Raw genomic sequence first — 24,782 nt, 5'->3', positions numbered from 1 at the left:
TCGAGCCACTCTTTAAGGACCGCCCACAAAATCCTGGACTGAAAACTGGTACAATCCTCTGAGCTCTGTCTGCAGCACAAGGAGCATTCACCGGATAGCATAACTTATAATTGATAATAATACAAATATTTTTCCTTTTCAATAGAACTGTATCTTACCTAGCCAGGTGTCAGTAACATAGCAGAACATGAAGCTTAATTTTGAGCTGCTCCTGTTCGCCTTGTTAAGGTTCCCGCATGAAGGCCCACTCACACCAGGGGCGTACGCGCCGCATAACGGCTGCGCCGCGTCACCGGAGCTGATCGCTGCCAGTCTAGTCAATGAGAGCACTGACACAAACCTCATCTCTCCGCGCCACGGCGCGAGCATTCCGTAGCATTTCTATTTTTGACGTGAGCCGCTGCTAAACCGCGTAAATTTCAACAGAGCATTGCGCACCAGACAGGAAATCCAACATAGAATCAATGTAATAAACTTCCACCCCCTTTCAAAATAAAATACAATACGCAGTTCATGTCGCTTATCACAACTTCACATCAACGTTACGTCATGACCAATGGCACCAGGTGAGCAGTCAATCAATCAAAGGGTCTCAACATGGACGATGAGAGACTGATTGTTGAAGTGGAACAACACACAATCATTTATGACACAACAGATGCTTTTTATAATCTCCTCCACGTCGGAGAAGCAAAGTCAGCTGTTTGTTGTTGTTGTTTTCTTTATACACAGTTTATCGCGGGGTCTCGTGTAAAAGCCCACTAGAGTTCCAGCTGTTTTAAAACATTGGCATGGACATATAGTGGAAAACTTGCAACCCCACTCTCATTCATGGCTTCCATTGTGGTTTTACTCATGAGCAGCTGACACCTGGTGGTAACATTTGGTATTACCCATCCTGCTTGAATATTTGTAAGAGTTTTTACTAATTTCAGGTGTTGCTACAGCTCAGTTGGAGGTAGCAGTATTCAGAAACATGAAAAATCTGTGCACACATGCCCAGTGTATGATTTTACAATGTGCTATTCACCAAAAAGTCTTAAATGGCAAAGGCAACAATTGAGATTTGAGAGTCGACTCCTTTTTCCTGAAAAACATACTTGAGATTTTTAGCCTGCGCTTGTGTGTTTGCAGACAATCTATCATATGTACTGACACAAACCTCATTAACACTGTTATGTGATGTATTACTGTCATATAACTGCTTGAACCTTTCATCTGCAGCTCTTCTAACAGTTATTTTTAATACACAGTTCAGCTGTGTGCTGGAACAGTTTGTAACACCGTCTCTGTCGGGTGGCTCAACAAGTGGCTTAATCAGATCACCCAGGGTGGCAGTCAATAAAACACATTGCTCAATTAAGTCCATGCCGTGTGTTGAGAATAAAAGAGGATTGCATGTGCTGTTATCCCTCAATGTTTGTGACACGCAGCACATACCATGCATGTGTCTGAATATTTGTAAAGGTAAGGTTGACTCCAGCTTGAGAAAACGGAAGAAGCGAAAGGAAGTGTGGAGATAAAATGGCAGTGTAAGAAAGAGTCAGTAATCGTCTTTGTGGCCAGCAGCCAGCACTTATGGAAAACGCTAGAGCCTCCTCTGTCTTCATCAGTGACAGTGCTCTCTTGTTTTTATTCCTCTGAAGTGCCCTTCCAGCTGAAATAGTTGTTGCACGCTGCTCCAAACCACACTGGAGGATAAAGGAGGCTGATACAGCTTCTGGTTTGATCTGATTTCCACAGCTCGTCACACAGTAGTTCAACACTTCTACTCTCTGATTCAGCATTTATTAAAAAGTCCTTAAGACTGAACCTTCTCCGTGTGTTTTCTCTCAGGTTTTGGACCCACCATGACGAGCGCTTCCTCTACATGCTGATGGACTACGTGCCAGGCGGTGAGCTGTTCAGCTACCTACGCAGCCGCGGCCGCTTCAGCAACCTCACCGGCCTCTTCTATACCTCCGAGATCGTGTGCGCCATCGAGTACCTGCACGCCAAAGAAATCGTCTACCGCGACCTGAAGCCTGAGAACATCCTGCTGGACAGTGAAGGACACATCCGCCTGACTGACTTCGGCTTCGCTAAGAAGCTCTCTGACAGGTGAGAGAAATAATATAGCATAGAGTGTAAACACGAGTTAATAAAGCAGGGATGATATTGATTTTCAGTGTGAGACGAGGTGGTCACCTTTACTTTGAAATCCAGACTTGTTTGTATTCTGGATTTGGGGGAGTCAGTGTAAGCCGTGTGTTCATACGTTTTAGTAGCCAATAACAACAGGTTTTAGATAATCTGGTACCAGCCAGTACGAGAATTTTGTTCATACTGGAGCTGTTTGTTCATGGAAAGAATTCTCTCCTGATTTATCAGGAAAAAATGAAAATTTTTTTGATTTTGGTTCCAGAACATTCTCACTTTGATGTCATTGTAAATTGATTTGGTAGTGACTAAAAGATGCTTTGAAGACATCATCTTGGAATAAGCATCAGCATTTCTGACTATTTTTGAAACTCATCTACTCATCATCAACTAATGAAATCATTTTTCAAAGACACCGAGCTTGGATGTGACGCGTTCCGTGTGCGCCATGGCTACCGGAGCTAATGGCAGCTATTTTAGTCAATGTTTCCAACCCCACCCGGCAGCAGGTCTTCGCCTGGCTCCGAGTGGACATCATTAGGGAGCTTGCGTCAATCAAGACACAGAAACGGCACAAAGAATCTGGTTGATTTTCAAAATAAAACACTTGCAAAGAGACAAAAGGGACAATTTTCAGTTACACGGCATATTTACATGTTTAGAATCATATAAACCAGGTAAATATGACCAAATCTGAACAAGTTAACAAACTGTGGTGGGCAGAAAAACTCTGAAGCACTCCTGGTTTGAAGTGGGGTGGGGAATGGGCCAAACTAGCATCGTGGCTGTGACATGACAAAGATGTGCGATTTCTCATGTCACGAGTTGTCTCAGTTGGCTCCTCCACAACATTTCATAGTTTATTAAAGTGCTTTTATTTTCTGCGTGCAGAACATGATGATAGTTATATTTATGACACGGAAGAAGGCGGGACAAGATGTGTGTTTAATCTAGTTATCTCTATGTTTGACCTTGTGCTGCTGTCAACGTGACATCAGATTACCGCTGTGACATTTACGTCAAAGCGTTTATTCAGACATGTGACCAACATGGAGAGTAAGCAGCACGATGTCCCAGGCACATTTTTCATTACAAATGAAATGATGAGCCTACATTGAAATTCAAAAACTCTCTATGTTATGTGTGCTTCCACATAAAATCATCATAATATGTAACCTCTTTTCAAACCCTTGATTTCTAAAAAATGACTAAGAGTACTCACAGCTGACTGTAGCCACACTTTTTTATTTGGATGTAAGTGCAGGGAACCAGTAGCGGAACTTCGACGGTGGACCAGAGTGAGTGAAGCAATTGAACTTTATTTATGTTATTTGTGTGTGTGTGTGTGTGTGTGTGTGTGTGTGTGTGTGTGGCTGCAGAATGACAGTTGGGGATACTCGGCTCTCAGCTTGACTGATCGTCAGTAGAAAGTGAATGACAAAGCAGCTGCCAGTCCACTCTATGTCTGCGCTCACACTGTACATTCTGTCAGGCTGCGCTCAGCAAAGCTCCACTTGGATTCAGCTCGTGTGTGTGAGTGTGTGTGTGTGTGTACACTGTGGATTTGGTGGAAATTCCTGATTTAAACTTGGAATTGAAGTCGGAAGAAACACCTCGTGGACTTTGTCCTGTTCGGCAGGATTCATTCTCAGGCCACAGCTCCACTCTCTATTGGTTTTTAAGGTTGTATCAGTTTCACTTTAGGAGACCGAACCTTTCTCTTTTCTTGTAAACACCTGAACCTGTTCTTTCATTTACAGGAAATTAGTGGTTGAAGAGTTCAAAAATAACAGAGATACTCCTGACAGCAGTGAAACTCGGCCTGAATGATATGGATGAAATCAATATGGTCATACATTTGAGAGGTCTGGAGATATCAAACAGGATTAGAACAAATGAAGTTCTGCTCACTGTGCAAACTCTGTGGCTGTGATGTCAAGACAAAAATCTGTAGTTCCTCAAACGTCCACTTGAGGCTGGCTCCAGAAGTGAGTCAGTCTCCATAAGTCCCCATGTTTCACAGCAGAAATAAACATGTTTACAGCCTGGTACAAAAAACAGTTTTGGTCTCTGTAGCTAATTTCCCCGTTCATGACAACTGTACTGAGGGTGAATTTATATACAACTCACCTGTTCAGATTATATTAAGGCTTAAAGTTATGCAGGATTAAGAGCGTGGATGCTTTGATTGACAGGTGGGTGCTGTTACAGGTGGCTTTTTTGAGCAACCAGGCTTCATTCAGCTCCACCCACGCTTCACAGCTTTGACCATTTCGGGATTAGCCGGCGTCTGACTGTTGTCATCATCCCTACAGAACACAGACAGCTGTCTGTGGGTGAATCTACAGTAAGGTCAATTGAAATCACATAATGGCTCTTTCAAGTTCTCCCCACTGAGGAGCAGATAATGTGACTCGGCTCCCGTCTGTGAGTCTTACTAAACCACCGTGTGGTGTTGTGGCGTTTGATAAGCCTTTAAACGCGTTCGTCTGCGACTCCAGCTGTCATTGTCTCACAGGTACCCCGCACAACACACCCACACCGACAGAGCTCTGTTTTAATGCAGTGTGAATCCTCTGCTCTCGGTGTGTTTTGAAATGAAGTGCTTCCTGAAGTGTCTAAGAGCGTCTGATGGTGGTTATGTGTGTGTTATATGTTAAACTTTTCCTCACTTTGACTTGCGACGTGATCAGATAGTTTGTTTTTCACCTCGAAGGTCTTGCTGTTTTCTGGATGTTTTAATCCCTCTTTGTATTTAATGACTCCATGACTTGATTTAACTTGTTAAGTAATTGATGTAGGAACAAGGAAATGCCACTCGGCTCGTCTTCTGAGAGTTTGAGGGTATCCTCTCAGCTCCGAGAAACCCCCAGCGGTGCCACTTGAAGGACAAACTGATGTCATTTAGTGTGAATTAGATATACAGTGAGCGAGGCCTCCCTGTGACCTCGGTAGAATTGAAAAGATGCACTGTTCGAGGCGAGGAGACGGCTTCATACTGCACTGCAGCCTCGCTCACTGCGGCTGTTTCTCCCAAGCGGCGCTGCGTTGACCCCCGCTGACATGTAAACATAATGGAGTAAGATTACATTTTCCCCCAGACTGGGAGAGCCAAACAGATGGGGAGTAGATACCTCTCTGATGTGCAAGCGACTCACTTCTATAAATGGAGGGCAGCAGAATTGCCTGGGATAGGAAGACAACTGCCTCATTGCCACTAGCCCTGTTCAGGATGTGATGGAGCGTCATCCCTGCCTGGTCTCCTCCTCCTCCGTGCTGCCACAGTGTCCCCTGCTGGCAGACACGCTCATCGACACGTTCCAAACACACGCGTCTTCTTTTTCCACGCCGGCCGTGCCACCTCCACACACACACCCCCCACGCTTTTTATTCCCCCATGGCATCGGCAGCCTCCTCATACTCCACCAAGACCAACGTCATTTCCATACAAATTACCGTTGCCACGGCAACTGGCCGAAAGAGGTCATTACCCAGGTGATATTGGTGACAGAGCGATGAAAGGCTGGCGCCGGGCCAAGTGCTCTTCATCGGAGGACAAGTGGCTTTCACAGAGAACACAGCGTGCATGTTTGTTACACGTGCACGGTGTCAATCAGCCGCTCCGTCAGTCAGGAGGGTGGAGAGCCGGAGGCAAATAATCTGCTCTGCTCGTTGTCCAGCACTCGTGTTTGGACTACACTTTCATCCCGTGTTCGCCCAGCCAGCGCAGGCCAACACTTCCAAGATCAATTACTCCTGCATCCACACGCAGCTCACATCCTCATAGTACTATAAAAGTTGATCCAGCTGAGTCAGGTGATACGGACAGATCGCTTTACCCACGGGTGTTGTCTTCCCCGTGCAACCAGAGTCTGTGTTTTTACACAGCGCGTATATAATGCACAGATGCACCTGTCATCTGTCCACTCCACACACTGGCAGAGTGGAAGTGGCTTATATATTTACATAGGCAGAAGAGGTGTTAACATTACTTATTAATGTGAGCACAGTGATGATGCTCTCTGAAAATTAGCCATGACTTTGCAAGTCATTGGAGATAATTACACAGTGTGTGTCAGTATGTTGAAAACAAGACGCATCGCCGCACTAGGAAAGAAAAAAAGGCTGCTGAAAGTGAAACTAGGAAATATTCCCACACATAACTCATCTTCGGTGAGTTTTCATGTGAGAATTTGCTGCTTTTCCTCGTCTGAAAGTGTAAAACTATGAAAATGATTTATCAGTTAACTGTCAGATGAGAAAGGTCGTCAGTTCAGTCCTCAGGACGATATATCTGGATTCAAAGAGTCAAAGCTGAGGTGCCCTTGAGCAAGGCCCTTAACCCCTGCTGCTCCAGCTGCTCAGTAGCCGCTGTGGTTGTGCTGGACAGCTTCCAGGTGTGAATGTGAGCTATAGAAATAAAGAACTGTGATGAAAAATCCTAATAAGCTCCAGCTCAGATTGCTGCAACATCCTCGAAATGAATTAATTTGTATTAGAAACATTTTATTTCCTTTAGCTAACAGTCCAAAACCTCCAGGTAACATTGAGAAAACGTTGGAGAAGCCACAGAATGTTTGTTTGTGCTACATAAATAACTTCAAATAATGATTAGCTGATCAAATAATGCACGTGCTTCCTTTCCTCTGTGTGTCAGGACCTGGACTCTGTGTGGCACCCCTGAGTACTTGGCCCCTGAAGTCATCCAAAGCAAAGGTCACGGCCGAGCAGTGGATTGGTGGGCTCTGGGCATCCTCATCTTTGAAATGCTGGCTGGGTAAGTGGCTGCAGTGTACAAGCACACGTCGCACTCCTGCCGTTTCAAACACCGGGGGGCGCTCTCCTCCACCAGAGCAACTGAGGTGATGAAGCACAGTGTTGGGTGGGTGGCGGGGGGTGTTAAAGAGCGTCTGGATCAAGACAGCGTTTATGCAGAATAATGTGGTTCTGTGGAGAGGACCTGCAACATCTCTGAGAAGTTAGCCCTGTCTGGGAGATCAGAGCAACGTCTGCACAAAGAATTTCTCATGTTCTCACACACACACACACACACACACACACACACACACACACACACAGGTGAAAAAAATCCATCTGTGAAGCCCAGACAGTGAACGCTTTGAACAAGTCTCCACGTGACTGGAATAACTCGATGATCAAAACAGTACTAAATAACACAAACAGACACAGACAAACTCGCACTAGTGATGCAACCCAACATAACAGCTCTGCAAGTAAAAGTGAGCGAGTGAACAGAGCAGCAGAGCAGCCTGCGTACACGGAACAAAGGAATTATTCAATTAATCATATTGCTGTTATTGTCTCGGTGTGGGAAATCTATTCATTGTGCGCTTATTGGATACTGCAGAGCTGCGACAAATGAATCTGTGAATGGGAATCATTGTTGGAGATGAAGAACAATGCCGCTGATCCCCTTTAGAAAGCGCTGTGGTTTATTCTAATGTTCTCAGCGGTTGGCGATGAATAACAATGCGTGTGCCTTATTGGCATTCCGAGAGAACAGGCCCGAAGGTGGAGATTGACTCAAACATTGATTGGGACTTTGTTTCAGGGACACTCCAGGTGATATTCTGTAATTCTGCAGGTAATTAACTGAAGCAAACAGCACAGTCATACCTGATTATTGGCTGGCTGGCGTTTTTTTTTTTTTTTGCAATATTCTAATTATTTCTAACTTTTTTTTATACATAAAATAAGCTTTGTTTCACTTAAAACTTTCTCGCAAACTCTACTTAAAGGGCCAGTTCACACACATTATCTACATGTACATCATAGGTCTTGAGATATCTGCCTCCAACCAACCCAAGTCCAGCAGCATGAATAGAATTTAAGTTGTTGTGCTCGCAGCACTACATTACAGTCCTCGGTGGACCTACTTTCTCCACAAGACATAGTCCCAATAAACAGCGCTGGCAGTGTGATCTATAGCAGATACAATAACAGGAGCACTGTTTCTGTTCACTAACGTTGCTGGTGATTTTTCTAACTGCACTAAGGAGCTGGCTCTAGGGACGGCACTGTTGTTTTGTTGGTTCAGATCTAGTCCGATTCATTCTAGGGGGAGCATAAACGCCAGCACAGAATTCACAAGTAAATCCTGTCGGCAGTTTAGATATGAAATAAGTCAACAAATATAAGACAGATTATCTTGAAAGTTATCCAAAGTCCCCGGAGAATGAACGACTTTCATCTAGCAGCAGGACAGAATTTCAGTTTATGAACTATTGTTAATCCCATCAGTCACCGCTGAGGTGGCAAATCAACTTTTAAAATGTCTAAATATCACATATACCAGCTCCTGCCAGATCAATTCAAGAGTAAATCATTATTTAGTGTCTGTTGAAACAGTGTTAACCTCTAACTGGCAACAAACCAAGCAGTACACACATTACTGAAAACATTTTTAACAAACATTTTCACATCTGGCAAATGTATCTGCCTCTTTAGCTGCTAAATTATGTTCACAAGCTCTCTAACTGTGTCTGCTGAACATTGTACAGAGGGCTGACGAGAACACAGTCGAGCTGCTGGCAGTTAAACCAAAACAACAAGCTTAAAGAGTCTAAAAAGGTCTGTAGAGCTGAGACCTGCAGAGCTGGTGACAGCTCAGTCATCATTGCGTTAACTTTCATATTACGCATGATCATTTGATCCACTGTTAATATAGACTGTTGATTAGACAGCTTTAATAACAATATTTGGGTGTTTCTGTACATAACCAAGACATAACCATTAAACATGGGATCAATGAATGAACATTTGTCAGACCTCTAGTTAAAACTTTAATATCCCTCTGAAAGGTCACCTGTGTGCGAGCCCGGCTCACCCTCACCAACGTCTATATTCTCTGTACGCTGTAGGAAAAGCCACGTGGCTTTTTGAATTTGTGGAAGGAATGTGACCTTCTCCCAGCATTCATCAGGGCAGGCTTTGAAGTGTCGCAGTTCTGCCAGAGATTGGATGCTGCTGAGCTGCCCTTAGCACATCAGGGAGGGGGACTACTGTAAGCCCCCTCCACACCACCTCCACCTGCCAGACAAAGAGCTCTCTTCATCTTTCAGTATTGTGTAGCTGTTCGTCAGAGGTCCTGATCGAAGAATGTAGCGGCTGCTTCGGAAAAGTCAACGGCGGTAGATCATCCTCCTCCGGGGTGAAAAAACATTCAGTGAAGGGTCGGGGGCCCCCCAAGGGAGGAAGCCAAGACAGAGTCAAAGAAAAAGAATGGGTCCTCCCTCCATAATCCTGCCTTCAGGACCAGATTTCTGCTCTTAATAGAAACCAATCATCCTGTGTGTATAAGGAGTTGTACATGTAGCTGTGTATATGAAGTCTGACTCCTCTCACACTATAAATCGGCCTCCTGTATTTATCTTTACCCCCCAGACGAAGACCTGCTTCAGTTTGTCGGAAAGCCATGGCAACTCTCAGTGAGAGTTTTGCTCAAGGTCACTTTCATGCTAATTATTGAAGTAAGTTGCATCAAAAAGTATTCTAATGCGAAGTCGAACCTCACTTTAGAAGTTTAATTAAAGCATGTCTACTCCTGGACTCAATTTTCCGGATTGACTGCATAAAAATGAAATTGACCCTGCTTCTCGGCTTCTCGGTCAGTCCTCGTCCACCCCAGCTCGGCCTTGTGAAACACTCACCAGACTGTCAAAACAGTCCGTGTCATAGGACATGCAGTTTAATTCATTAAACTAAAGTGTTGTAATCGTAATCATTCTGTTTTCTTAGAGCCTGACCCCAAGTGGAGCTAAAAATGTAGTTGTTTTTTTATGAGAAAGCTCATGAGGACATTAAAATAAAATATACTCTTCTTTAGAGTATGAATACGCTCAATATTTCCAAAGACAGTGTGCATTTCACATCTCAATTATCATCTCTTGTGCATTAAAAAAAAAGAGAAATCAGTTTAATAAACCAGGAATCTCTCTGAATAAAGTTAAGTTGCTTCTCAGCCTGTGAAATCATTTTAAAAAGGAGGTTTAAGAAGCTTTTTACAGCCACAATAATAATCAGACAGTGTATTACCAACAAGAGAAGATGGTCCTCCTGTCTGCCACAGGCAGAAGATCTTTTTTAGGTGTACGCCCAACTGTGGCACACTCTGTATTAAAGTTAAAGTCACAAAATTGCAAAATAAGACTGAAATCAAACGTGATGAAATCTGTGTGTTGTGTTTTTCTGACAGTGCTGCAGTAACTCCACACCAAACTGTTGTTTTTCATATCACAACTGGGGGCAACAAAATCAGAAATTTTGGAATCAAACACATTTAATATATCAGTCCAGCTGGACTTGAGCCTGATTGTACTGCTGCAGTGGAGGTCAGAGGGATATCATCATCATCAGGGGAACATGAACGCTCATACCAAATAAAGTTTTTCATGATATCTGGCCGGTAGTTACTGGATTTTTTTTTTTCGAGGCCAAGGTGTTGAATCAGCTGAATCCTCAGGCCCTTACACCAGCTGTGTTCATAATAGAATTGAAAAGAATAGAATAGATCTTTATTGTTCACCAGAATGGAAAATTGACTTTGGTCCATCAGAAAAAAACGGATTAAAGTTTGTCTCTAAGATATGAACAACCCAGCTGCCTGCAGGACAAATCTCACAGCTACTGGACAAAGTTTGGCCTTTCAAACTCTGAGTACAGGAAATGTAAAAATTCCTCTGTCATACTGAGAATCCTCTGTTGTTTCTCCATCTCGGCCATTCTCTGCTAAGCTTAAGCTGGAGTGCTACTCGCCTGGTGTCCATTTCAGCATCGCTCCTCTTCAGCATTCCCGCTCCAGGCCTCGGGCCTAAAGCCTACTCTTTACGGTGGTTTCAAAACATCAGTGGAACAAAAGCTGACACTCCCCTGGAGCTCTGAGCTCACAGTCTGGGCGCCATGGCTAACGGACTGAGCTAGCATTAGCTAACAGTAGCTACAGTTTACAGGAAACTCACTGAAAGTTGAGGCGGAGCTGTTGGAGGACTTCAGAAAACATTTTCTCCATAAAATATGATTAATGTCACGCTTAAAATATCTTTAATATCCATATAAAACTGATTCAAAGGGGATCATTCTGAGGCCAAAAGTTTCCATCTTAAACCTTTTAGTCCGTTTACTGTTTTTGTGTAATGCATTTGTCATAGATGACATTGTTTACTCTGGAACCATCAATTTAAGTAAAAAAAATGGTCGTATTGTGTCATCGTCCTCTTCCTCTGCCACAGTGACCCACATTTTCCACCTATGACTGCACCAGTTTTAAAATGAAAAACCAAAAACACATGAGCGGAGTCTGTGGCGCTCCCAGACGTCCCCCCCCCTCATCCCACAGTCTCCTGACTCTGAAGCTTTTCACCGGGAAGGCAAGCGGCGTGTGACAAACTGGCGCGATTATGCGCCTGTCTGCTCCGCGCGTAATGCATTTAGAGGCCGGTCCCATTATGTAATTTGTGGGTAATGACTTGTCCAGGCCAGAGCAGAGGGAAGAACAGCAGAGCTGGGAAAGCATTCAGCAGAGTGCAGCAGCAGAAGGCAGTGGGTGGTAGAAATACTAACACACACACACTCACACACACCATCATCAGAATAGCTGTGAACAAAGGCCGCTCTGTCTCCAGCAGAAAGTTACCATAGCCCCCCCCTCCACCCACACACACTCTAAATGGTGACCTCTCCACATGTGTTCAGACTTCTCCAGGTGAATGTGTGTAAGCTCTTACCTACCTTACCTGTTACTTGCGTCATACTGTGTTTTTTTTTTGGGGGGGGGTCTGCAGAGCACAGATCGAGTGTGCTCACTGGGACTGTGTGTGTGTGTTCAGCGAGAGATGACATTTATTTGCCTCCGCAGGTACCCACCTTTCTTTGATGACAATCCATTTGGAATCTATCAGAAGATCCTGGCCGGAAAACTGGAGTTCCCACGCCATCTGGATTTCTATGTCAAGTAAGCTCCACCCACAAGGACGGGTTCAAATTACACGTACAAAATGTGTGTGTGTATGTGTGTGTGTGTTTTGGATTACATTATGTCTTTGCTTTTACTATGGATGTCACTTTTTTCAAAATAAGTCACACATAATTGGTTTGAATGACTTCATCCCCCTCCCCACGGAGAGTCTTTTGTATTGTCCCTGTGTGATGTCATACATTGTACTATGGTAACGGTTATAAAGACACACAGGAATTTTACATTGTGGCTCCAGTTCCGTCGTCATCCTGACAACCTTCTCCTGAAATAATACCAATGAGTCAGATACCTTTCATCACGTACACATGTACTATTGAATGTCGTCCAATACAACAGCTCTGCCAGAAGGGTGGTGTTGTTGTATGCGAGTGAATTAGCATACTGAAAGCTGTTTTATGTTATTATGACCCTCTCATTTATGTAAATGTGGTTGCCAAGATATTAAAAACATCTTTCAATATGATGCAGTCCAGTTCAACCACCGCAAACTGCAACCCAATAATAAACATAGTTAAATTAATACCTCTCTGGAAGTCCAGTGACCCTGATGAGGATAAGCAGTTACAGATACAGTACCTAATGCATTGACTGATATCTTGCTGTCTAATCACTGATAGCCAATAAGGCTGCATTAAATCAAGCTGATACATTTTAAGAGCACCCTCTACTGTACAACAAAACTGTTCTTATGGAGAAAGTCACAAAGCTGATTATCTACAGTTTTCTCAAGTATCTTAGAGATTATCATGATCAGACGGACACAAAGCGTTAAAGTGTGCTGTGATCCGAAGTCTTGTGATCTGATTTATGTTTTACACAACTTTTTTTTTTGGAATCAGGGTTGTCGTGTGGTCTATAATTTCTGTCAAATATGATAAATATACTATCACAGAGTCCTGGTCCATCATCTTCCTGCTGCAGAGCCAGAACCTTCTGCAAACAGTGTGGATGAGATTAACAAAGCTCATGGGTTGATATAAGTCTCTTAAATCAAAAGGTTTCTGTGATCAATAGGACAAAAAAATCCCCTTGATGGGACAGATACAAGTCACTACTGACATGTCGGATCAAAGATGTCAGCCCGATTAGTGATAAAATAATAGCAACATTTCATAAGAGAGCTCTGCACACACCTTCAGTAAGTCAAAGCTGAAGCAGGAGTGGGTCTGTAAACTGTGATGGATGCTTACAACACACACTCACTTTTAGTGTTCGCCTTTGTGTTCTCTTCCAAATAAGTTTGACCAACCTGGAAGTTAGTTCACAGCCATTTTTCATGTTTTATATGTAGTCAACTGTTCGGTTATATGTCTGTTATTTCCTCTGAAAGTAGACAACTGCGTATAGTCAAGTAAATTTTGTTTTCATGGCCCAAGATAAATTCTCCCACAAGGTTTTACAATCTGTACAGTATATGACACCCTCCATCCATAGATCAGTTAAAAAAAAAAAAGTCCCTAAAGGGGAAAAAATCTTCAAGAGCAACTTGCAAACGTGTGAAAAATAATAGAGAGCAGATGTCCTGACATCACTTCCTGTCGGGTGTTTCAAACCCCTCACCACACCGCCAACAATAACACTCTGCCGGAGAAAGATTCAAACCATTATTTCTGTATTTTGTTGACCTTTTACAATGATAATCTCATGTAAATAAAGAGTCTACAAATATTGGAACCAGCTTAAAGATATCAGTTTTTAACTTTTTAACCACCAAATCCCCCTGAAAGAAAGACCCCACTAAGAGGTAGGGAGGTGCCCAGACTCCTACCTTTAGGGTTACCCACATTGTGCACTTTTCAAACCAAACCCTCGCCTGCAGGTGGTCGTGTTCATAAGCTGTACCCAGTCAGGAAATGATATTCTCTTTATTGAGGGTCACTGACGCACTCCACCCAACCCCCCGCCCACCGCCAACATCATAATTTAAATGACCATTTAAGCCTAATACTTCAAACGATTGTGGAGGCACCATTGGCCGTGGATGGGGTCTCTAAGTGCCTTTAACATGGGGACAATGAGCTCCCTGGAGCTAAAGAGGGGCTTCAGGTTGACCTGCAGTCACTAATGACACACCCAGCTGATTTGGAGCTCTCACACTGCCCATTAGACCAGCTGGAGGGTACAGGAATGTGCAAGATTACAGGCTGAGCGTGCTCTAGGTGTGTATATGTGTGTGAGTGTGTACGCACTCACTCAATCAGTCCTGACACAGTGGGCCCCGGAGAGGCCAGACACACACTGCTTCCCCTGATAATTCAGCGAAACCCATGGCTTCCAACTGTTAAGCCATCTATCTTGCAGCCAGCAGACAGAAGGATTTTTAATATTTCCACCATTTATATCACTCTTACACAGTCCAACGTCACACACACCCATCCATCAAGAAGTGAAAGGCCTTGCAGAGGACTGCAGGCGGACCACTGCGTCTCCGGCAGCAGCTGCTGCCGAGCATAGACAATCACAGAGACTGGAGAAGTGTCCCAGGGTGACCCCGGTAGTAAAAGTCTTGTAAGGCATTAGTCATAAAATTAGTTGGTTGTTAAGGACGTGTTATGAACGTGTTGACATTGCGCTGACCTGACCTCACGGCCTCTGCACAATCTCCACGTCTTCAACTGCCGTCTATACGTGTTGGGAAGCTGGTATGTAATTCCCCGGTTCCCTGGGTGGCTGACAAGAATGTGTTCAGGTGACTTTAATGAGTAACACCAGCTCTTTTGTCAACAGCCGCCGTCACAGTGCTCTTGAGCAAGATATCAAACCCTAAACTGCTGCAGCGCAGCTATGAGTGTGTGCAAGAGTTTAGCTATGATAACACAATAAAAAGCTGTGTTACTCTTTATGAGTGATACAATAACTAACTATCTAGGAGTTAAAATTGATTTGGCCATATTCAGATGTACAGTAAATAAATGTTCAGCATTAAAACAACCACTGAATATTAAAAATAAAAAGCTCAGTTTGAGAATAAAGCTGCATTGATTGGTAATTTATTGTCCACTTGGGCAGTGTAACAAACTCAAAACACAGAATCTGGCATGTTATGTTTACACATCCAACACTCACTGAGACATAATCTGTTATATAACACACGTAGATGAATTCTATTAAACTTAATGTTGTAAAATTGATGTGATATTCATTTGTGCTGCATAACATAAACTTACTGTAAGGCAGTAAGCCTCCAAACAGCCTCACCTCAAACCAACAATTCTGTCAAACATTACTTATTAACGCCCCCCGTCAGAGTACAGTGGTCCCACCAGCTAGTCTCCAGCTGTGTCTGTCTGCTGTTTGATGCCGAGCGGGTAGTGTGCAATGGGTTTACCTGAGGTTCTTCACTGAGAACAGCTGGAAACCTGGTCGATGAGAACTCTGAAGCAAAACAGTAAAGCTGCTGGCTGTGAAACCAAAACGATAAGCTCAAAGAGGATAAAACAGTTTTAAAAGAGTGATTAGTGCAGCTTCATAAAGAAAAGCTCAAATTGAAAATGAGAATTGGAATGGTGCAGTGTGTAAGATTTGGGCCATTTTTTTTATTTAGACATTATCCTTTTATATATATCTACCATGTTTCTACAGTAGCCCAGAACAGACAAACTAAATAGTGACTCTAGACAGGGATCTTAAAGTGTTGTTTCTCTTTTGCACTAGGAAGGTTAGAGTGATGTGAGGAGATTGTAATGCAGCGATTACACCACTAGATGCAACTAAATTCTACACACTAGACCTTCAGTGTTGAAAAGTGAACCACAAAATGTAGGAGAGCTTTTTCTTGTGTGTTTTCTGATATCTTCCCCCCTCCTCGTTTTGTCCCATCCTTTCCGGATGAAATCCATGAAAAAGCATAACACATTCCCCCGCAGCTGATTAAAATATTTTCCTATGACATATCACTCCAAAGGCCTGTATATAAGCATAGGATGGATCAAGTCAAAAAACAGAGAAATAGCTGACTCGTCAACATCCAGCCGCTGTATTTATGAGGCTGTCAGCAGCTCTTCGGATGTGAGATACGGCACCTTCATCGAAAGCTCTCTGTTCGTCAGCAGCTATCACATTTCATCAGAAAACCTACACTCTGCCACTCAAAGACCCCTGTGAATCATCCTCATACTCACATCCCACGGATGTGTGCATCACGTTTCCGAGTTTATGGTCTCAGAAAAGGTCCTGACGGCTGGAAAAGGTGCTCACTTTCTTCAATTAAAAGATTGTCAAAAGGACACAACTCACTTAGCAAGCCCTCATCACCTCTTACAGGCTGTCAGGGCACTTTTGTGGAGGATACATTTGTCATTTTGACAGTTCTGGACAGGACCTTCTGACAGTTTTTCCTTGAGAGGGAAAGAGAGAGTGAGAGAACACTTTTCACATGGTACAGCTTTGGACTCACTGACTGTTTCTTTTTCCCCTAGAGACCTCATCAAGAAATTTCTGGTCATTGACCGAGCCAGGAGGCTAGGCAACATGAAGGTGAGTTGGTTAGACTTCCCGTCTCCCTGAACCACATGGCAGCTCACAATATTTCATACCTTCAGTAGGTAGTTTGACGTCAGCAGTCTGAGGAGCAGGGCAGGACAGGAAAGGCCCACAGTGTGACTCAACTCCACATGCTTCCAATAAGTTATAGATGAAGAGAAATTTATTGAAGGCTTGTTTAAATGTTTTCGCTTCCAGCAGGACGGATGCCTATTTGTAATATGTCTGACTTATAATCTAAATATTGTTAGTCCCTAATGGAAGCAGCATACTTGCTCCTCTCAGCAATACAATGGAAGCATTTTCATGACTGGATTATTGAGTCAAAACAACTTCAAGCTTCGACCAGTCTGCGAGGCGAAGTTTGAGAGCACAGAGACATATTTGCAAAACTTTTTTTATTTAGTGTAACATCCTGAATTTGTGTGTTTCAAAATGTGTCCTCGGTAGACTCAAACTGGATCAGACTGTTGGGTAGAGAAATACCACCTCACTGCAAAATATATCTTCAGCTGTCAGCTCATTAGACAGCAAGCTTAAAACTATTTGAATCAGTGAGGGTACAGACCACACAGGTGGATCAACATTTCTCTAAGAAATACCCTCATGAAGGAGGTGTGAGTGCTAAATGACTTCATACATTTCTACAATTCTAGCAAATAACACAATATCCTGTAATTGGTTATCATGCTTTTCATAATTACATTTAGTCATTCGACTTTTATCTGAACCAGAAACTACTTTGTATTTGTATTAGTTATTGGAGATTGATCAGCTGGAGTAACACGTCCTTTGGGGTAGACTGAAGACCAGGTGCACCATCACATTCTGGATCATGTGAAAAGGTTTCAGTTGAAGTTTCAGAGTTGAGTTGAGTCACAAGACGACCACAGCCTATGTCAGGAGTTTGGTAACATGGCCTGATCTTTTTATGTTGTTAAGTGTGAATCCGCACAACCGGGCAACGTGATCAACAAGTTGGTCATCGATCATGACACCAAAGTTTCTCTCTACCCTGATAGGGGCAAGAGATTGGATGTCAATTTTGATATTGATCTCATGGTGTGTAGTGGATTATATTGCATTATATGCTTTCTAAAAATGGAACTCAGTGTCAACTAGCTTTTTCTGAGCTTTAAAACACAATCCTGACACCAAAGTTCCACATGTAGGTCATAAAAGAAGACAACTTTCTGACATCTGAGCCAACTCCATATGGGAATACACAGCAGACCGTGGCATGTAGTTCAAAGCTGCGGAACAAGCCAGGAAGTTGCGTTAATACGCCCTGTGCAAGCAAGTACTCCTTTCAGGTCTGAGCACTGCCTGCAGGTTTGCTGCTCATAGAGCTGATTGCTGTGGACCACGCTGATGAGAAAAGCTGAAGTTACTTAGAAGGGCCGACCCTACAGAGGTGGTTTACTCTGCTCTTAGTCGTACTTTGAATGGGAGAGTTCCAAACTTCCCAACTTTGAAATGGCTTTGATGCTCTCTTTGATATGTTGAGTTGGTCTCAGATAGGTCGTATAAATGTCTCACAACAGAGAATCAAATGTAGCAACAGTAATTCAAGTCCATACTAACTTGACCTCAGACCGACCCTTCATGTGCGGCAAGTCGCCTTCAGCACAGCGATAAGCTGATTGACTTCCTCATATCCAGTTTGGCCCCTGATTACAACAGGAGGATTAAACTAAACTCAGTTTAACTCGCCTTAAACCTCCTGAACAGCTACACTTCAGAACCCAGGCACAGAAGAAGAAGAAGAGGTCTGCAATGTGGAAGAAAGTATTTAGACTAATTTCAGCGTGCACAGCCTCAGGAAGTTAAGGGGCTTCTCATGATCTCTTCCAGAGTGGAAAATCATACATTTTACTGGGAGCCTGCCCCTTCATCACTCATCAATGGGAGCAGTGCAGATTCCCATTCAGACTGGAGGACTGGAGCATTTCAATTAACATTAGTGATTAACTCCACATAATCCCAGACAAGATGATATTGATTCGTGGCTGCCAATATTCCAGTCACATCGCTCATTAACGCTGATGCTGCCGTGAAGTCACAGGCTGAAGAAAATACAGCTTATAGAAATATGTTCATTTAACTAAAAAGGGATAACTATGGATATAAATTACTTCTTTTATTTACAGTATTCACACACTACTCCATTTGCTAATGTTTCTACCAATCATATTCAATCTCTAACTTTATATACAGTTTCAACTTAATCAACTTATCACAGAGAATGTTCCCTATTCTTAAAATGTTGAGAGGATCTTGAAACTGTACATAGGGCCATAAAAGCTGTGGTCGATTCACTATTAGGAAGAGAAATTGATATGATTGTCCTAATCAGTCTGATTCTTTATCAGTTTTCTGATTGATTCCTGATCCATTTCAAAGGAAACATGTTGTAAGCCTGCTTGCATGATGTTAATGTTACTTTAACATAGATATTTATGCTCAGTACCAAACTTGCTGCTTAGCGGAGAAGTAGTGACACTGATTCGTGGGCGACAGTGATTGTGATTCTACCAGAAGAAGCTACATTTTCAGAAGCATCCCAGAAGCATTTCTCCACTCTGCTCCGCGGAGGATGCAGTAGTAGTAGAAGTTTTTTATTTTTGACTGATGCCACATCAAGCAGCACAGAGGAGGTGGAGCTGGCAGGAAGGCAGACAAACACCACAAAGAGAATCCAGTTGATTTTCAAAATAAAACACCCTGTGCACACTCCAGATCGTAAAAACCGACAAAAGGGAAACAATCGAACTATGTGGCCTACTTACTCATGGTAGAAGCTCATGAACCAAGGTTAGAATGAGCGTTCCTGAGCAAGTTAACAAAGTCTGGTGGGAAAAACGTTCAAGGCCGCAACATCACCAAGCCGTGTCCGGTGAAACGACATTACATTGTATCCAGTATCCAGCATAGATCTGACATACGCACTCCAATGGGATTGGACCATTTGGAGCCAGATCCCTGTTTATAATTTTTGGTTTTCTTGAGCAGAAATAACTCAACATGATCTGTGTTTAAAGACACACACAACTGTAAGTCTGCTGCCATTACAGTCATGCGAGCAGCTCTGTGTGAACTAAATGACGATGCTAGCATGCCGACGTTCAGGTGGTGTAATGTTTACCGTCTTAGTTTACATGTAATCATCATGTCTAAACACAGAGTACAGCTGAGGCTGATGGAAATGTAGTTTTTTTAAATAATAAACCTCATGTGTGTACACAGCTGGCTATCCACGGTAAAGCTGTCTGCACACTGTTCGCTCCGCTCCTACAGCTTCACCTCTCACAACCAGAAATTATATCCCATCAACACACACACACACACACACGCCGCAAGCTCAAATCAGTTAAATGAAATGAAATTAAAATGAAGTCCAACCCGCAGAGGGGCAGCGGGAGCTCTGATTGGCCAGCTGTTATGTGTTAGCGGGAGTGGAGCGTCGAGTCTGGCCTATCAGAGCTCCTGCTGCTGCTCAGTGGGTCGGACCTAATTTTGTTTTTAGGTGGTCCACTTTCAAATTCAAGCATTATTTTCATCATTTAAAGAAAAATCAAGTTTAACGTCCTGACACGTTCTGGACTCCACACTGCCGGACATTTTGTCCTTTTGTTATATTTATATTTACAGAGATGAAAATCATGTGTGCTTCCACCCCACTCCTCCAAACAGGAGATCCACTATAAGCTCCACACACCGGCTCTGTTGCTGTTGTTATACATGTGAAACCGCTGGCAGATATTTGCCACCAGTTTTTCATTTTCTTCCTCTCCGAGCCATTTCAAATGTTTAAAAAATGCCCAGATGTTCGCAGCTGTTGTGGTGAGCGGGCGCTGAAACAGTGCTTACCACACCGGGGCGAAGACGAGCGTCCGCCGAAGGGCACACACACACATGCAGTGTGTGAGCTGCTGTCACTGCAGCTTTTCCGCTCACACACATCTGACAGAACTATTAAAACACTCCAGATCTCATCTTTACAGGTGCAGCACACCCTAACAGCCTCTTATTTCATTTCTAATATTTCCCGGATCAAAGTGACAGATCACTACCACCCTCCACAAGTCGCACGACGTGAACGTTAATGTCATACAGAGCATGTGTCAGGGAGAGTCAGCGGTGTGTGTTGTACGGTAAAGTGAATTTGTTTCCACGTGTTGTGTTTCAGAACGGAGCAGACGACGTGAAGAAACATCGGTGGTTCAAGACGATTGACTGGGATGCCGTTCCTCTGAGGAAGCTGAAGGTGAGAGCTGCTCTCCTCACTTTAGTTTGTTTCTCTGTCAGGAAATCATTTTAACTTTGAGGAGATTCTGCTCTGTTCAGTTTCATTCCTTTGAATTAAATTTGTGCTTTTTTATCCATCAAATCATCATTAAGAAAAAAATACGTTTGGAATCAGTGAAGATGTATTCTGTAGCTCTGAAGTTAAATATCTGTAATTATATCTTTGAGTGTAAATAAAAGTAAATGTAAGCTGTTTATGAATGGCAGGAAAAATGAATTTGAAAATCTTAATGCTACATTGACCTGATGTATCAAAAAGTACAAATTCCAAAATTCAAATCCTGTTTTTTTTCTCTAGTTTTTTTGAATTTGTACATTATGACTTCAGTTTTATTAATACAGCATCAAATCATAACAGAAGTTATCTCATAGAGCAGGCGAAAACCAAAACAATGAGCTAAAAGAGGCTGAAGAGCTCCATAGAGCCGAGTGGAACGGCAGAATTGTCACTGTCACTTTACAGTCATTTGATCCATTGTTGTTATTTACAGTTCATAGATCAAATTCTTTACATTATTTCATTTCACTCACAATTGATTTTTATTTTATTTTCTAAAATTGAATCTTGTGTAATATAGAAAACAGTCCAAGGCATAACAGCATGCTGACACTGTGTGTTCTCCAGGAGTCAGTGTTACATTTCTGACTGCTGTGTTATGTCAGTGCTCATGAATGGACAGTAAGGAGGATAAACTTTCTCCTGAACTCGTATTAACTGTTCCGTGTCCTCCACAGCCTCCCATCGTCCCCAAAGTGTCCCACGAGGGCGACACGTCTAACTTTGATGTTTACCCCGAGGACGACTGGAAGAAAGACCCTCCTGTGCCTCAGAAGGATTTAGAGATCTTCAAGAACTTCTGATCTCTCAGCCTGCTTTTATTTATTGACGGAAATACCCTGAGTGACACGTTGACATATTGTTGAGTTACTGTTACAGGTACTGTCATGGAGAAAATCCTTATTTATCAAAGCGTGGGGGGGGAGTAGTCACATTTTATCTGTAATAACCCCCCCAAAGACAAACTCCAGATGATTGATGCTGTGACATGTATCATACCACAGAGATGATTTGCTTTTTATATTTTTATTTATCTGACCTCGGTTGAACCTTTTTGCTGTTTTTAATTGTTTTTATCACGGTTTTACTCTGAGCCTGCTCATATGCAAAAAAAAAAAAACATAAAACACAAAAAGAATCTGGTTCCTTTGAAACCAAAAGACTGTTACTTTCTCAGTTTAAAAAAAAAGAGAACAATCAGGTCTTTTTTTAATGTTATCACGTTTAATGTTTTATCTCTTTTTAAAATGTTCATGCAGTCATATTTAACGTGACTCCAGACTGGTGCTGTAACTGTCAGCCGGCCAGTAGTCGTTAATGTGCGCCTTTTAGACTCCGTATATCGTGTATAGTCGTGAATGCAGCCACTTAATTTGTGAGCAGTAGCACTTGTAAAAAGGTGCCTTACATCACTGATGGGCATGATGTCTTGCAATTACATAAAGTTCACTTGAAGCAGTGCTTTTTCCGCCGCCGGCGCTCCGTGCGGTACTAATAGAAGTCGAATCATGGGACTCTGGGTACATGTGAGGTGTTGTGAGTGTGCTGCCATGTCTCCTCCTACTGTAAGAGTGTTCTTCTCCCAGCTCTGTCATTTCCCGCCGCAGCTTTATCCACAGCCAAAAGGACTTTGTTATTACCGTACAGTCACAGCTGTTCCTACAAATGTGCTGCAGACTTTCCCATGACACTCTGCTCATCCCGCCTCATCAACATCATCATCATTATAACTGTTGTCATGCTTTTAAAGCCAAGTCTTGCGGTGAAAGGTAGTTCATATTTAACTCATGGTTACAGGTGATCGTCAGTATTCATCAGCGTTTCAGGTTCCTGTGTAGTCAAAATAAACTTCATGTGACTGTTTGCCGCCAACTGCCCGAGCAATCAAAGCTCAATACAACCACTGTACTAGTGCGCATTAAACAGAACATACTTGAAGTGAACGTGCTCTTCACGCTCGTGGTTATGCTCAGTTGAGTGGACAATAAAACATGATGCAGGAAATAGTCGTAAAATACTGTTTTTTTTGTAGTTTTCCGTCGTGTTTCATATCAGCTAAACCACACCTGCTGTAGCTGCCAGTAGTTCCTTTCACCGACTGGTCTGAGGCACTCTGCGTTCACGTAGCTTGAAGCCTGGAAAGATGGACTCTCGCATGATTCCACGTCCAGCGTTGCGTCACAGCAAAAACTTGAGCCAACAGTGCGCAGTGCTGACATCGGTCTGAACAAAGCCTGAGGACATTGTATCATCTGTTCATCACTAGCTCACACTGTCACTCTGTCATCTGTGTGTGTGTGTTGTTGCCCGGCTGTACAGGAGTAAACACTTGAAACACTGAAGTGTTTTTGTGTGTTTTCTCTGAACGATCCACATGAACGATTTTCCACGGGAACCTGACATCCTCATCACTTCATCTGACTCCTCACAATGGTTCTCCTAAAAGAACCTGGTCAATACCGGATCTTTGAGTTTTCCTTTAACACAAACACGTGACAGGTTACATATTGGAATAAGGATCCTTTGTACAGTGGGACATTTAAAAAAATAAACTTAGCAACACTAGCAATTCAACATTAAACAGTTCTAATAGTTGAAAGAAAAATCATTTTAATCAGCAGCTTTTATTCATCTTGAGGCCAAAAATGTCTCCTAACTGGCCGAGTAACAAGCAGAACCATCACGACTGGTATGTTTAGCACATTCTTCCTTGTCCAAACCTGGTGCCTACATTACCCACAATGCAATTTGACCATTAAGTTTGGTGTTGTCGTGTAGCGTCTAGCCTGAAGCAGAGATGATTGGCTGGCTACTTTTTTAAACTTGTGGTCATCAGCTGACACCGACTCAAGTGACATCACTCGAGGACTTCATGCAGCTCCCTCTAGAGGCCTAAAAGTCTACTCGCATGTACTCCCCATAAGAGTTCCTCTTTAAAGCTGCAGGCGATAACTTTTTAATAGAAAACAATAACATTTCATCAGATTTGTTGAAATTGTCACTTTATCCTGAAAGTAGGACACGAGACAGACGATCTGTGTCTGAACCAAAACAACCAATCAGAGTCAAGGAAGACAGCTGATTGGTGAGCAATCAACTATATTTCCCATGCACCGCTGTCAGGATGTCGTGACAGGAAGGTAAATGTGACAAAAAGTTATTTTCCCTGGAACTTTTAGTGCCCAATTAGGAAGATCTTTACTGGAACAATGAGAAACTTTGTGAATATGTCTCCAAAAACTCCCAACTTTAAATGTTAAATGAAGTGTGCGGAAAGTATCTTCACATCAAATCCATCAAAACACACCAGACCATCCTGTAACTGTTGATTCAAAAAATTCTCCTCACTTCATGTTCATCATGTATTTCCACAGTGGCGGCTCTGTCTTGTTGATATGTAGCATTTAATAATGTAAAATAATAACCGTTCCCAATGCCTGTAATATCACACCATGTTGTATGTAGAGCTTTTTTCTGCTGAGTACAGGAACCTGGACTCTCAGTCAGCTGTTGGTGCGTGTAGAGCACTTTTTCTACGATGCATGTTGTCTTTGACCTCCAGCCCCACTCCATCATGTCCCACCCAGCAACACAACGCTTTCTTTCTCCAAACTTTGCCTTTTAAAATGTTTGCCGGCACGATCACACATCGTTTTCTACCCAGTACATAACAATGCCTTTTAATAAACAGTAACTCCCTTTATACCTTGAACTATGGAACTTTAAAGCAATGGCACATGTTTGTATGAAGACCGAAGAGTCTGGAAATGTGTAAAGAAAGAAACATGTTCTCTTCTTCTC

At 42.8% G+C, this 24,782-nt stretch overlaps 1 protein-coding gene across 1 annotated transcript in view; it reads left to right on the top strand.

The window, feature by feature from the left end:
• Positions 1-23,323, top strand: part of prkx (protein kinase X-linked) — a 41,842-nt gene extending 18,519 nt beyond the window's left edge. The window contains exons 3-8 of the mRNA XM_019264946.2: positions 1,837-2,100; positions 6,797-6,916; positions 12,014-12,109; positions 16,552-16,609; positions 20,805-20,882; positions 21,659-23,323. Coding sequence (XP_019120491.1) covers positions 1,837-2,100; positions 6,797-6,916; positions 12,014-12,109; positions 16,552-16,609; positions 20,805-20,882; positions 21,659-21,784 — 742 coding nt within the window. The 3' untranslated portion in view covers positions 21,785-23,323. The remainder of the gene's footprint in view (positions 1-1,836; positions 2,101-6,796; positions 6,917-12,013; positions 12,110-16,551; positions 16,610-20,804; positions 20,883-21,658) is intronic.
• The last annotated feature ends 1,459 nt before the right edge of the window (positions 23,324-24,782 follow it).

Source organism: Larimichthys crocea, chromosome XIX, assembly GCF_000972845.2.
Source record: "Larimichthys crocea isolate SSNF chromosome XIX, L_crocea_2.0, whole genome shotgun sequence".
Taxonomy (NCBI): domain Eukaryota; kingdom Metazoa; phylum Chordata; class Actinopteri; family Sciaenidae; genus Larimichthys; species Larimichthys crocea.
The sequence above is the reverse complement of the archived record's forward strand: the minus strand, read 5'-3'. Positions and strand labels throughout refer to the sequence as shown.